General features: G+C 35.6%; 1 protein-coding gene across 1 annotated transcript in view; it reads left to right on the plus strand.

The window, feature by feature from the left end:
• The window catches only part of oxsr1b (oxidative stress responsive kinase 1b), a 119,411-nt gene extending 105,063 nt beyond the window's left edge, over window positions 1-14,348 (plus strand). The window contains exons 12-18 of the mRNA XM_061964888.2: window positions 943-978; window positions 1,048-1,236; window positions 3,803-3,858; window positions 3,926-3,978; window positions 9,595-9,663; window positions 9,854-9,918; window positions 13,502-14,348. Coding sequence (XP_061820872.1) covers window positions 943-978; window positions 1,048-1,236; window positions 3,803-3,858; window positions 3,926-3,978; window positions 9,595-9,663; window positions 9,854-9,918; window positions 13,502-13,576 — 543 coding nt within the window. The 3' untranslated portion in view covers window positions 13,577-14,348. The remainder of the gene's footprint in view (window positions 1-942; window positions 979-1,047; window positions 1,237-3,802; window positions 3,859-3,925; window positions 3,979-9,594; window positions 9,664-9,853; window positions 9,919-13,501) is intronic.
• Window positions 14,349-14,506: the final 158 nt, after the last annotated feature.

Consider the following 14,506-nt stretch of genomic DNA (forward strand, 5'->3'; position numbering starts at 1 on the left):
AACTTCCTGTGTGTCCTTTACTTCCTGTGTGCCTTTAACTTCCTGTGTGTCCTTTCCTTCCTGTGTGGCTTTAACTTCCTGTGTGTCCTTTACTTCCTGTGTGCCTTTAACTTCCTGTGTGCCCTTTACTTCCTGTGTGTCCTTTTCCTTCTTGTGTGTCCTTTACTTCCTGTATGCCTTTAACTTCCTGTGTGTCCTTTACTTCCTGTGTGCTCATTACTTCCTGTGTGTCCTTCACTTCCTGTGTGTCATTTACTTCCTGTGTGTCCTTTACTTCTTGTGTGCCTTTAACTTCCTGTGTGTCCTTTACTTCCTGTGTGGCCTTTAACTTCCTGTGTGCCTTTAACTTCCTGTGTGTCCTTTACTTCCTGTGTGGCTTTAACTTCCTGTGTACCTTTAACTTCCTGTGTGCCTTTAACTTCCTGTGTGTCCTTTACTTCCTGTGTGGCTTTAACTCCCTGTGTGTCCTTTACTTCCCGTGTGTCCTTTACTTCCTGTGTGTCCTTTACTTCCTGTGTGCTCATTACTTTGTGTGTCCTTCACTTCCTGTGTCATTTACTTCCTGTGTGTCCTTTACTTCCTGTGGGCCTTTAACTTCCTGTGTGCCTTTAACTTCCTGTGTGCCCTTTATTTCCTGTGTGTACATTACTTCCTGTGTGCTCATTACTTCCTGTGTGCTCATTACTTCCTGTTTGTCCATTACTTCCTGCATCGTCTTACTTCCTGTGTGTCCATTACTTCCTGTGTGTCAATTATTTCCTGTGTGCTCATTACTTCCTGTGTGTTCATTACTTCCTGTGTGCTCATTACTTCCTGTGTGTCCATTACTTCCTGTGTGCTCATGACTTCCTGTGTGCCCATGACTTCCTGTGTGCCCATGACTTCCTGTAAATGCTTCCCCACAGTAGTGAGCGCACATTCTAACACATGTTTGTCTTCCAGTCTCCGAGGGTGAAGGAGGCCTCACAGAACTCAGAGGTACGTCAGTATTTCTTCATAGTCATTGTGGGACATGTGCTGGCTTCTTGATCGCCCTTTCTCCTTCAGTTTTTCCAGACCAGCGACACTTTAAGCGTGCCGCTTCCTCCCGCTCCCGCTGTCGGCCGAGCAGAACTACCTCAGACTGCAGGAAGCACCTTCCCGCTGCAGCCCGCGCCCGTCGGCCATCAGTGCTCGCCACACACGGCGTCGCACACGACAGACGGACCCACGACCACGACTGTCGCTCCTACACAGGTGTCACTCTCTCATTTTGTCTCGGTTCTTTCTCACACGCTGGCGCGATACAAGCAGTCCTGCAGCGGGTTTACTTGTGTGTGATATCATGTGCGATACAAGCAGTCCTGCAGCGTGTTTATTTGTGTGTGATATCACATGCAATACAAACAGTCCTGCAGCGTGTTTACTTGTGGGTGATATCATGTGCGATACAAGCAGTCCTGCAGCGTGTTTACTTGTGTGTGAAAGCATGTGTGATACAAGCAGTCCTGCAGCGTGTTTACTTGTGTGTGATATTATGTGCGATACAAGCAGTCCTGCAGCGTGTTTACTTGTGTGTGATATCATGTGTGATACAAGCAATCCTGCAGCGTGTTTATTTGTGTGTGGTATCACATGCGATACAAGCAGTCCTGCAGCATGTTTACTTGTGTGTGATATCATGTGCGATACAAGCAGTCCTGCAGCATGTTTTCCTGTGTGTGATATTATGTACAACACAAGCAGTCCTGCAGCATGTTTACTTGTGTGTGATATCATGTGCGATACAAGCAGTCATGCAGAGGGTTTACTTGTGTGTGATATCATGTGCGATACAAGCAGTCCTGCAGCGTGTTTATTTGTGTGTGATATCACATGCAATACAAACAGTCCTGCAGCGTGTTTACTTGTGGGTGATATCATGTGCGATACAAGCAGTCCTGCAGCGTGTTTATTTGTGTGTGATATCACATGCGATACAAACAGTCCTGCAGCGTGTTTACTTGTGTGTGATATCATGTGCGATACAAACAGTCCTGCAGCGTGTTTACTTGTGGGTGATATCATGTGCGATACAAGCAGTCCTGCAGCGCGTTTATTTGTGTGTGATATCACATGCGATACAAACAGTCCTGCAGCGTGTTTACTTGTGTGTGTGATATCATGTGCGATACAAGCAGTCCTGCAGCGTGTTTATTTGTGTGGGATATCACGTGCGATACAAGCAGTCCTGCAGAGTGTTTACTTGTGAAGTGAATTATATTTATATAGCGCTTTTCTCTAGTGACTCAAAGCGCTTTACTTAGTGAAACCCAATATCTAAGTTACATTTAAACCAGTTGTGTGTGATATCATGTGCGATACAAGCAGTCCTGCAGCGCGTTTACTTGTGTGTGTGATACAAGCAGTCCTACGGCGTGTTTACATGTGTGTGTGATATTGTGTGCGATACAAGCAGTCCTGCAGCGTGTTTACTTATGTGTAATATCATGTGCGATACAAGCAGTCCTGCAGCGTGTTTGTGTGTGATAGCTCGTGCGATGCAAGCAGTCCTGCAGCGTACTTGTGTGTGATATCATGTGCGGTAGAAGCAGTCCTGCAGCGTGTTTACTTGTGTGTGATATCATGTGCGGTACAAGCAGTCCTGCAGCGTGTTTACTTGTGTGTGATACAAGCAGTCCTACGGCGTGTTAACATGTGTGTGTGATATCGTTTGGGATACAAGCAGTCCTGCAGCATGTTTACTTATGTGTAATATCATGTGCGATACAAGCAGTCCTGCAGCGTGTTTGTGTGTGATAGCTCGTGCGATACAAGCAGTCCTGCAGCGTGTTTACTTGTGTGTGATATCTAGTGCGGTACAAGCAGTCCTGCAGAGTGTTTACTTGTGTGTGTGATATCATTTACGATACAAGCAGTCCTGCAGCGTGTTTACTTGGGTGTAATATCATGTGCGATACAAGCGGTTTTTCAGCGTGTTTACTTGTGTGTGTGATATCATGTGCGATACAAGCAGTCCTGCAGTGTTTTTACTTCCGTGTGATATCATGTGCGATACAAGCAGTCCTGCAGTGTGTGATATCATGTGCGATACAAGCAGTCCTGCCGTGTGTTTACTTGTGTGTGTGATATCATGTGCGATACAAGCAGTCCTGCAGTGTGTTTACTTCCGTGTGATATCATGTGCGATACAAGCAGTCCTGCAGTGTGTGATATCATGTGCGATACAAGCAGTCCTGCCGTGTGTTTACTTGTGTGTGTGATATCATGTGCGATACAAGCAGTCCTGCAGCGTGTTTACTTGTGTGATGTGATATGTGTGATACAAGCAGTCCTACAGCATGTTTACTTGTGTGCGGTATCATGTGCGACGCAAGCAGTCTTGTAGTGTGTTTACTTGTGTGTGATATCATGCGCGATACAAGCAGTCCTGCAGTGTGTTTACTTGTGTGTGTGATATCATGTATTTTGAAGCATAAAATGTCTAAAAGAAGTGAAAATATCAGTACTGCAGTAGAATTGGCCACTAAATGAGACCCAACCGATCAGAGTGTGGTGTTTAGTATCGTGGTCTCTGATTGGCTAAGCCTCAAGCAGCATTACTATACTGGATTAAAGGTTATTTCAGGTAAAGAAAAATCATCTTCAGAATGTAGTAAACAAGTTTTTATGCTGTCACTGAGAATATATTAGATTTATAATGAATAATTCCTACTACAGCGAAAGGCATGTACCATTGCCAGGCCCAGAATCAATTAACAGCAATTCCAATTAAGGTTGTTTTACGTTTCACTTCCTGTAAAAATTGTGTGTGTTCCTGCAGCTTCCTGTCTCCACCAGCAACCAGACGCTTCCCATTAGTTTGGTTTTACGGTTAAGGTGCGTTTCACTGCCTGCTCCTTTTCACTTGGAGGCTTTTTATTTGTTTGTTTTTTCATCCATGCAGAAATTTAAAGAAAGAACTCAACGACATTCGCTTTGAGTTCATGCCGGGCAGAGGTAAGCGGAAGGAATTCAAAGTGTGGCCCTAGGGCTATTTGTGGCCCACTGCTAATTTCTTAATGGCCCATAGCACATTCTGAAAATACTGTTAAAAAAAACCTATAAAAAAGTGGAATAAAAGAGCAAGTAGGTGAAATATAACAAGAAAAAGTTGCAATGTTGACTCTTAATAACAAAAAAGTGATATGTAGGCTGTTTTTTTAAACTGTCATTGATTGAAAAATAATAATAAATCAAAATCAATGTTATGAATTATTGACATATTCTAGGCTCCAATTACCACTTTGAAATATTTTGGGGGAACAAATTGCATAAATTATGTGTTTGCCATGAAAAAAGTTTTCTTTACAAAATAAAAGGGCCAAAAAAATAAAACACAAAAATAAAAAAATCATGTAAAAATAATAAAAAGGTGTAATCGACAAATAGATCTGAATTGATCTGAAAATTTAAGCGTTGAGAGTGAAAAAAATAAATAATGTATGGCTGTCTACCTGTGTTGGCCCTGTGATGATGTGGAGACTTGTCCAGGGTGTACCCCGCCTTCCGCCCGATTGTAGCTGAGATAGGCTCCAGCGGCCCCCGCGACCCCGAAGGGAATAAGCGGTAGAAAATGGATGGCTGGATGGCTTATTTTTAATGCTTTTATGAGTGGGACCCTTTTGGATCCCCAATCATTTTAGTGGGACTTTTATTTGTTTTAACTATCATTGCTCAAATAATAATAGTGAAATAAAATGTATGTTGTTTTGAATTATTGACATATTCAAGACTCCAATTTTTTCACATCAAATATTTCACTTAGAAATATTTTTGGGGAAAATACTGCATATTTTATTTAATCTCCATTAAAATGTTTTTTTTGTTGTTGTTTTTTTTACAAAAAGGGCATAAAATAAATAAAAAAAACCCATGTAAAAATTATTTTAAAAAGTATAATCTACGAATAAATCTGAAGTTGAGCTAGAGAATTAAGAAGTGAAAGTAAAAGAAAATAATAATGTATGACTTATTTTTAACACTTTAATGAGTGGGACCCTTTTGGATCATTTTAGTGTTGTTGTTTTTTTTAACTAATAATAATGAATTAAAATTAATGTTGTTATGAATGATTGACTTATTTAGGGCTCCAGTTACTTTACATCAAATATTCCACTTTGAAATATTTTTTGAGGGGAAATATTTCATATTTTGTATGTTTGCCATTAAAAAAGTTTTCTTTGACAAAAAGGGCATAAAATAAACAAACAAAAACATGTAAAAAAATATATATGTATATAAAGTGACATGTAGGCTGTATTTTTAAACTGTCATTGATCGAAAAATAATAATAAATCAAAATCAATGTTATGAATTATTGACATATTCTAGGCTCCAATTACCACTTTGAAATATTTTGGGGAACAAATTGCATAGTTTATGTGCTTGCCATGAAAAAAGTTTTCTTTACAAAAAAAAAAAGGGCCAAAAAAATAAAACACAAAAATAAAAAAATCATGTAAAAATAATAAAAAGGTGTGATCGACAAATAGATCTGAATTGATCTGGAGATTTAAGCGTTGAGAGTGAAAAAAATAAAATAATTTATGGCTTATTTTTAACGCTTTTATGAATGGGACCCTTTTGGATCCCCAATCATTTTAGTGGGACTTTTATTTGTTTTAACTATCATTGCTCAAATAATAATAGTGAAATAAAATGTATGTTGTTTTGAATTATTGACCTATTCAAGACTCCAATTTTTTCACATCAAATATTTCACTTAGAAATATTTTTGGGGAAAATACTGCATATTTTATTTAATCTCCATTAAAATGTTTTTTTTTTGTTTTTTTTTTACAAAAAGGGCATAAAATAAATTTAAAAAACCCATGTAAAAATTATTTTAAAAAGTATAATCTACGAATAAATCTGAAGTTGAGCTAGAGAATTAAGAAGTGAAAGTAAAAGAAAATAATAATGTATGACTTATTTTTAACACTTTTATGAGTGGGACCCTTTTGGATCATTTTAGTGTTTTTTTTAATTTTTTAACTAATAATAATGAATTAAAATTAATGTTGTTATGAATGATTGACGTATTTAGAGCTCCAGTTACTTTACATCAAATATTCCACTTTGAAATATTTTTTGAGGGGAAATATTTCATATTTTGTATGTTTGCCATTAAAAAAAGTTTTCTTTGACAAAAAGGGCATAAAATAAACAAACAAAAACATGTAAAAAAATAAATAAAAGTTGTAACTGACAGATCTGAAGTTGATCTCGAGATTTAAGCGCTGAGAGTAAAACACATAAATATTGTATGTCTTATTTTAAACGCTTTTATGAGTGGGACCCTTTTGAAACACCAATCATTTTAGTGGGATTTTTTTTAACTATCATTGCTTAAAAAATAATAATGAATCAAAATCAATGTTGTTATGAATTATTGACATATTCAAGGCTCCAATTACCACTTTGAAATATTTTTGGGGAACAAATTGCACAGTTTATGTGTTTGCCATGAAAAAAGTTTTCTTTAAAAAAAAAAAAAAGGGCCAAAAATTAAAAAAAAAAATCATGTAAAAATAATAAAAACGTATAATCGACAAATCTGAAGTTGATCTGGAGATTTAAGCGTTGAGAGTGAAAAAAATAAATAATGTATGGCTTATTTTTAACGCTTTTATGAGTGGGACCCTTTTGGATCCCCAATCATTTTAGTGGGACTTTTATTTTTTTAACTATAATTGCTCAAATAATAATAATGAAATAAAATGTATGTTGTTTTGAATTATTGACCTATTCAAGACTCCAATTTTTTCACATCAAATATTTCACTTAGAAATATTTTTTGGGAAAATACTGCATATTTTATTTAATCTCCATTAAAATGTATTGTTTATGTTTTGTTTTGTTTTTTTACAAAAAGGGCATAAAAAAAAAAACATGTAAAAATTATTTTAAAAAGTATAATCTACGAATAAATCTGAAGTTGAGCTAGAGAATTAAGAAGTGAAAGTAAAAGAAAATAATAATGTATGACTTATTTTTAACACTTTTATGCGTGGGACCCTTTTGGATCATTTGAGTGTTTTAAAAAAAAAAAAAACTAATAATAATGAATTAAAATTAATGTTGTTATGAATGATTGACTTATTTAGGGCTCCAGTTACTTTACATCAAATATTCCACTTTGAAATATTTTTTGAGGGGAAATATTTCATATTTTGTATGTTTGCCATTAAAAAAAGTTTTCTTTGACAAAAAGGGCATAAAATAAACAAACAAAAACATGTAATAAAAATAAAAATATATAAAGTGACATGTAGGCTGTATTTTTAAACTGTCATTGATCGAAAAATAATAATAAATCAAAATCAATGTTATGAATTATTGACATATTCTAGGCTCCAATTACCACTTTGAAATATTTTGGGGAACAAATTGCATAGTTTATGTGTTTGCCATGAAAAAAGTTTTCTTTACAAAAAAAAAAAAAGGGCCAAAAAAATAAAACACAAAAATAAAAAAATCATGTAAAAATAATAAAAAGGTGTAATCGACAAATAGATCTGAATTGATCTGGAGATTTAAGCGTTGAGAGTGAAAAAAATAAATAATTTATGGCTTATTTTTAACGCTTTTATGAATGGGACCCTTTTGGATCCCCAATCATTTTAGTGGGACTTCTTTTTTTTCTTTTTTTTAACTATCATTGCTCAAATAATAATAATGAAATAAAATGTATGTTGTTTTGAATTATTGACCTATTCAAGACTCCAATTTTTTCACATCAAATATTTCACTTAGAAATATTTTTGGGAAAATACTGCATATTTTATTTAATCTCCATTCAAATGTTTTATTTTTATTATTTTTATTTTTTTTACCAAAAGGGCATAAAATGAATTAAAAAAAAAACATGTAAAAATTATTTTAAAAAGTATAATCGACGAATAAATCTGAAATTGATCTAGAGAATTAAGAAGTAATAGTAAAATAAAATAATAATGTATGATTTATTTTTAACACTTTTATGAGTGGGACCCTTTTGGATAATTTTAGTGTGTTTTTTTTTAAACTAATAATAATGAATTAAAATAATGTTATGAATGATTGACTTATTTAGAGCTCCAGTTACTTTACATCAAGTATTGCTCTTTGAAATATTTTTTGAGGGGAAATATTTCCCATTTTGTGTGTTTGTCATTAAAAAAAGTTTTCTTTGACAAAAAGGGCATAAAATAAACAAACGAAAACATGTAAAAAAAATAAAATAGAAACGCACAACTGACAGATAGATCTGAAGTTGATCTCGAGATTTAAGCGTTGAGAGTAAAACGCATAAATATTGTAAGGCTTATTTTAAACACTTTTATGAGTGGGACCCTTTTGGATCCCCAATCATTTTAGTGGGATTTTTTTTAACTATCATTGCTCAAAAAATAATAATGAATCAAAATCAATGTTGTTATGAATTATTGACATATTCAAGGCTCCAATTACCACTTTGAAATATTTTGGGGGAACAAATTGCATAGTTTATGTGTTTGCCATGATAAAGGTTTTCTTTAAAAAAAAAAATAAAAAAAAAGGGCCAAAGATAAAAAATCGTGAAAAATAATAAAAACGTATAATCGACAGATATATCGGAATTTGATCTAGAGATTTAAGCACTGAAAATAAAAAACAAAACAATAATGTATGGCTTATTTTTAACGCGATTAAGAGTGGGACACTTCTGGTTCCTCAAACATTTTAGTGGGATGTTTTCTTTTTTCTAAACTATCATTGCTCAAAAAATAATAATGTTGTTTTGAATTATTGACCTATTCAAGACTCCAATTCCAATGCAATATTTTTAGGGAAAATATTGCATATTTTATTTGTTCTCCATTACATTTTTATTTTTCCAAAAAGAGCATAAAATAAATTTAAAAAAAACATGTAAAAATGATAAAAACGTATAATCGACGTTTAGATCTGAAGATGATATCGAGATTTAAGCTTTGAAAGTAAAAAATATAAAATAATGTATGACTTATTTTTAACGCTTTTATGAGTGGAAAGTCTTTTGGATCATGTCAGTGTTTTTTTTTAAACTGTCATTGCTCAAATAATAATAATGAATTAAGATTAATGTTGTCATGAATTATTGACTTATTTAGGACTCCAGTTACTTTACATCAAATATTCCACTTGGAAATATTTTTTGGGAAAAATGTTTAATATTTTGTGTGTTTGCCATTAAAAAAAAGTTTTCTTTAAAGGGCCAAAAAAAATCATTTAAATGTAAAAATAATAAAAACATATAATCGACAGATAGATCTGGAGTTGATCTTGAGATTCAAGCATTGAATAAAAAAAATTGAAAGTGGTAATGTGAAACATATTTTTAATAATTTTATGACTGAGACCCTTTAAGGGGAGCCCTAAAGTTTAAAAAAAAAATTATATATTGTATTGGTTTTGAAAATGAAAAATATCAAAATGCTTTAAAAAGTGGAAGTCAAACATTGTAAATAATGACTAAAATACTGAGGGGTGTGTGTGTGTGTGTGTGTGTGTGTGTGTGTGTGTGTGTGTGTGTGTGTGTGTGTGTGTGTGTGTGTGTGTGTGTGCGTGTAGACACGGCAGACGGGGTGTCTCAGGAGCTGGTGTCAGCAGGTCTGGTGGATGGAAGGGACCTGGTCATAGGTCAGTGATAAACTTAAACTTAGACTTAGACTTCCTTTTTATTGTCATTCAAATTTGAACTTTACAGCACAGATAAGAACGAAATTTCGTTACATAAACTCATGGTAGTGCAGGATAAAAAAGCAACTGCGCACACCCATAAAAGTTCTCCTATAATCTCTCTTCTTTTTTTACTCTCCTTCTTGGTCAGTTGCTGCCAATCTACAGAAGATAATGGAGGATCCCAAAAGCAATAAAAATGTGGTTTTTAAACTGGTGAGTTCTCTCCTGATCCTGCATGACGGACGCATGTCCATCAAATAAATGGCAGCAACACATTGCAAAAAAGTTGTCACATGGGCATTTTTACCACTGTGTTACATGGCCTTTCCTTTTAACAACACTCAGTAAATGAGACACATTTTTGAAGTGGAATTCTTTCCCATTCTTGCTTGATGTTCAACAGTCCGGGTCTCCCTTCTGCTATTTTAGGCTTCAAAATGCGCCACACATTTTCAATGGGAGACAGGTCTGGACTACAGGGAGTCCAGTCTAGTACCCACACTCTCTTACTACGAAGCCACCCTGTTGTAACACGTGGTTTGACATTGTCTTGATGAAATAAGCAGGGGCGTCCATGATAACGTTGCTTGGATGGCAACATATGTTGCTCCAAAACCTGTATGTACCTTTCAGCATTAATGGCGCCTTCACAGATGTGTAATTTACCCATGTCTTGGGCACTAATACACCCCCATACCATCACACATGCTGGCTTTTACACTTTGCACCTAGAAAAATCCAAATGGTTCTTTTCCTCTATGGTCCAGAGGACATGACGTCCACAGTTTCCAAAAACAATTTGAAATGTGGACTTGTCAGACCACAGAACACTTTTCCTCTTTGCATGAGTCCATCTTAGATGATCTCGGGCCCAGCGAAGCCGGCGGCGTTTCTGGGTGTTGTTGATAAATGGCTTTGGCTTTGCATAGTAGAGTTTTAACTTGCACTTACAGATGTAGTGACCAACTGTAGTTACTGACAGTGGTTTTCTGAAGTGTTCCTGAGCCCATGTGGTGATATCCTTTACACACTGATGTCGCCTTTTGATGCAGTACCGCCTGAGGGATCAAAGGTCTGTAATATCATTGCTTACGTGCAGTGATTTCTCCAGATTCTCTGAACCTTTTGATGATCTTACCGACCTAAATTCCTTGCAATTTCTGGTTGAGAAATGTTGTTCTTAAACTGTTCAACAATTTGCTCACGCATTTGTTGACAAAGTGGTGACCCTCGCCCCATCCTTGTTTGTGAATGACTGAGCATTACATGTAATCTACTTTTATACCCAATCATGGCACCCACCTGTTCCCAATTTGCCTGTTCACCTGTGGGATGTTCCAAATAAGTGTTTGATGAGCATTCCTCAACTTTATCAGTATTTATTGCCACCTTTCCCAACTTCTTTGTCACGTGTTGCTGGCATCAAATTCTAAAGTTAATGATTATTTGCAACAATAAAAAAATGTTTATCAGTTTGAACATCAAATATGTTGTCTTTGTAGCATATTCAACTGAATATGGGTTGAAAATGATTCGCAAATCATTGTATTCCGTTTATATTTACATCTAACACAATTTCCCAACTCATATGGAAACAGGGTTTGTATGTATGTATGTATGTATATATATATATATATATATATATATATATATATATATATATATATATATATATATATATATATATATATATATATATATATCTTTATTAATATTTAAATTTAGAGTGGGGATGAACAAGAATCTGGATGTGAATATGAATCTACATGTTGTGCACCATTTATCATTGAAGAATATTGCAGTCCATAAGAGCTTATTTGTCAATATAAACAAGTGTAGAAAGTAGGGATGTCCCGATCCAGGTTTTTGCACTTCCGATCCGATACCGCTATTGTTTTTGCATTTCCGATCCGATACCGATACCGATACTGACCGATACTGGCCTATCCGAGCATGTATTAAAGTTTAAAGTTATTTAGCCTACTTAGTTGTCAGAATCATGCTGAAAAGGGTTTTAGTACTCTTGATAACAACTAGCCAGCTGAATTAGGTGAGTTTGAATAATACACAATGGTTGGTAACAAGAAACTGACCCGTTTATTCAAGGATAAACACAAAATAGACAAAATTATACATGACAAACAGAAATGGCATCATTGAAACAAGGGCTGGGCAATATGGCCTTTTTTTAATATTGCGATATTTTAAGGCCATATTGCGATACACGATATATATCTCGATATTTTGCCTTAGCCTTGAATGAACACTTGATGCATATAATCACAGCAGTATGATGATTCTATGTGTTTTGATTGATTGATTGAGACTTTTATTAGTAGGTTGCACAGTGAAGTACATATTCCGTACAATTGACCACTAAATGGTAACACCCCAATAAGTTTTTCAACTTGTTTAAGTCGGGGTCCACTTAAATTGATTCAAGATACAGATATATACTATCAGATATATACTATCATCATAATACAGTCATCACACAAGATAATCACATTGAATTATTTACATTATTTATAATCCAAGGTGTGGAGGGGGGCGCTGGGTGTAAGTGTCAAAAAGACAGCCAAAAGAGTTTGATATGAGAATAAATCCAAAGTTAAAATATAGGGTAGAAATGCTCCCATTTGCAGGAAATGTAGTCTTGATTTTCAAAATGTTCTTTCAAGGCTTGCATGTCTACATTAAAACATTCTTCTTCATACTGCATTAATATATGCTACTTTTAAACTTTCATGCAGAGAAGGAAATCACAACAAAAAAAAAATCACTAATTTTTTCATACGGTGTTGATCTGGAAATTTTTGCCTCTGCATTTTGATGGTGTGGACTTGTGGCACCGAATGGAGATAAGTGTCTCGACAGACGTTACAATATTTGAACAATGATGACGAAAACTGTTTTCTCTGTCGTGTCCGTGTGTCGAAAATTGTTATGCGCTTATTTTTTTTATTTGATTTTGTGCGTGGCATATAATTGCTATGCGCAGAGGACGCTTGAGCAGTTTGCAATTGCACAAGCGCACACCTTAGAGAGAACGTTGGTCACACGGCTGCGCTAGCATCACAGCTAACGTTAGCCATGCTGCTACCTCTCTGCTGGGAGAGGACGTATACGTATGTGACGTATGACGTGACAGTATGTGACGTGTGTAAGAAGGTGCGCTTGCTGTCTGTGAGAGGGAGACACAGGAAAGAGTGAGAAGAGCCTGTCGTGTAATGCCAGCAGCTAAAAGCAACTGCGTGAGAATCCACAGACCTGTGGATGTGTTGAAGGTGTGCTGGAAAATGCGGAACGGAAATTAGGGAGCAGCAGAAAAGTGGAATGTATTATTTAAATCGGTGCTTTGGAAAACACGGACCGGAGTTTTTTTTTTAAACTGGATCTGGATCGGCATTTTCCCATGCCTTGCCGATACGCAATTTTTGGCAAATCCCTAGTAGAAAGTATCCGGTATCAAACGTGTCCGCATTATTCAATTTACTGCGTCATCTACATGAATAATTGTGGCCACTAGCTGTCACAAAAAAAACCAATTACCACTCCACTTCAACTCAAAGACAGCATAAGTCCATTCCATACAATTAATAATAAATCTATTTGTGTTTTTCATAACTATCATTGTTCTGTTTGACTTTCACTTGATCAAACCTTTTCTAGCTACTAAACGTCTGATTCCTGCAATATCAGTATCGTCGGTGTAAAAGTAGTATCGGCAGAAAGCCACATGATTGAGTTGATACATAAATGCTGTATGATACATGAATTGTTGACGTTGCTGCAGGCGTCTGGAATGGAGGGATCGGAGGTTCCAGACGAGGTGAAACTGATGGGCTTTGCTCAGCTGAGCATCAACTAAAGCAAAGTCTGCTTCCTGGACCTGAAAGATGTGAACTTTGATGCTGGATCAAGACAAGAACTGTGCCAAAGACTAGTGTGGCCTTGTGGGACCAAGCACTCAAGTACAGTAGGACCAGTGGGATCATGTACAGTCGGACGGGTATGATAGAGTACAGTATGACAGGTATGATCATGTACAATAGGACAAGTGTGAGAGTACAGTAGGACAAGTATGAGAGTATGGTATGACAGGTATGATCATGTAAAGTATGACAGGTAGGATAGAGTAAAGTATGACAGGTATGATAGAGTACAGTATGACAGGTATGATCATGTACAATAGGACAAGTGTGAGAGTACAGTAGAACAAGTATGAGAGTATGGTATGCCAGGTATGATCATGTAAAGTATGACAGGTAGGATAGAGTAAAGTATGACAGGTATGATAGAGTACAGTATGACAGGTATGATCATGTAAAGTATGATAGAGTACAGTATGTCAAATATGATCATGTACAGTATGACAGGTATAATAGAGTACAGTATGAAAAGTATGACAGTACAGTATGACAAGTATGATAGAGTACAGTATGACAGGTATGATGGCATACAGTAGGACGAGTATGATAAAGTACAGTATGACAGGTATGATCATGTACAGTATGATCGAGTACAGTAGGACGAGTATGATCATGTACAGTATGATGAAGTACAGTACGACAGGTGTGACAAGACTACAGGTATGATAGAGTACAGTATGACAAGTATGATCATGTACAGTATGATCATGTATAGTATAAGAGTACAGTATGACAGGTATGATAGAGTACAGTAAGACAAGTATGAGAGTACAGTAGGACGAGTATGAGTACATTACGGCAGGTGTGATTACAGTACAGATATGATAAAGTACAGTATGCCAGGTATAATAGAGTACAGTATGACAAGT

The sequence above is a fragment of the Nerophis lumbriciformis genome, linkage group LG07, assembly GCF_033978685.3.
Source record: "Nerophis lumbriciformis linkage group LG07, RoL_Nlum_v2.1, whole genome shotgun sequence".
Classification (NCBI taxonomy): domain Eukaryota; kingdom Metazoa; phylum Chordata; class Actinopteri; order Syngnathiformes; family Syngnathidae; genus Nerophis; species Nerophis lumbriciformis.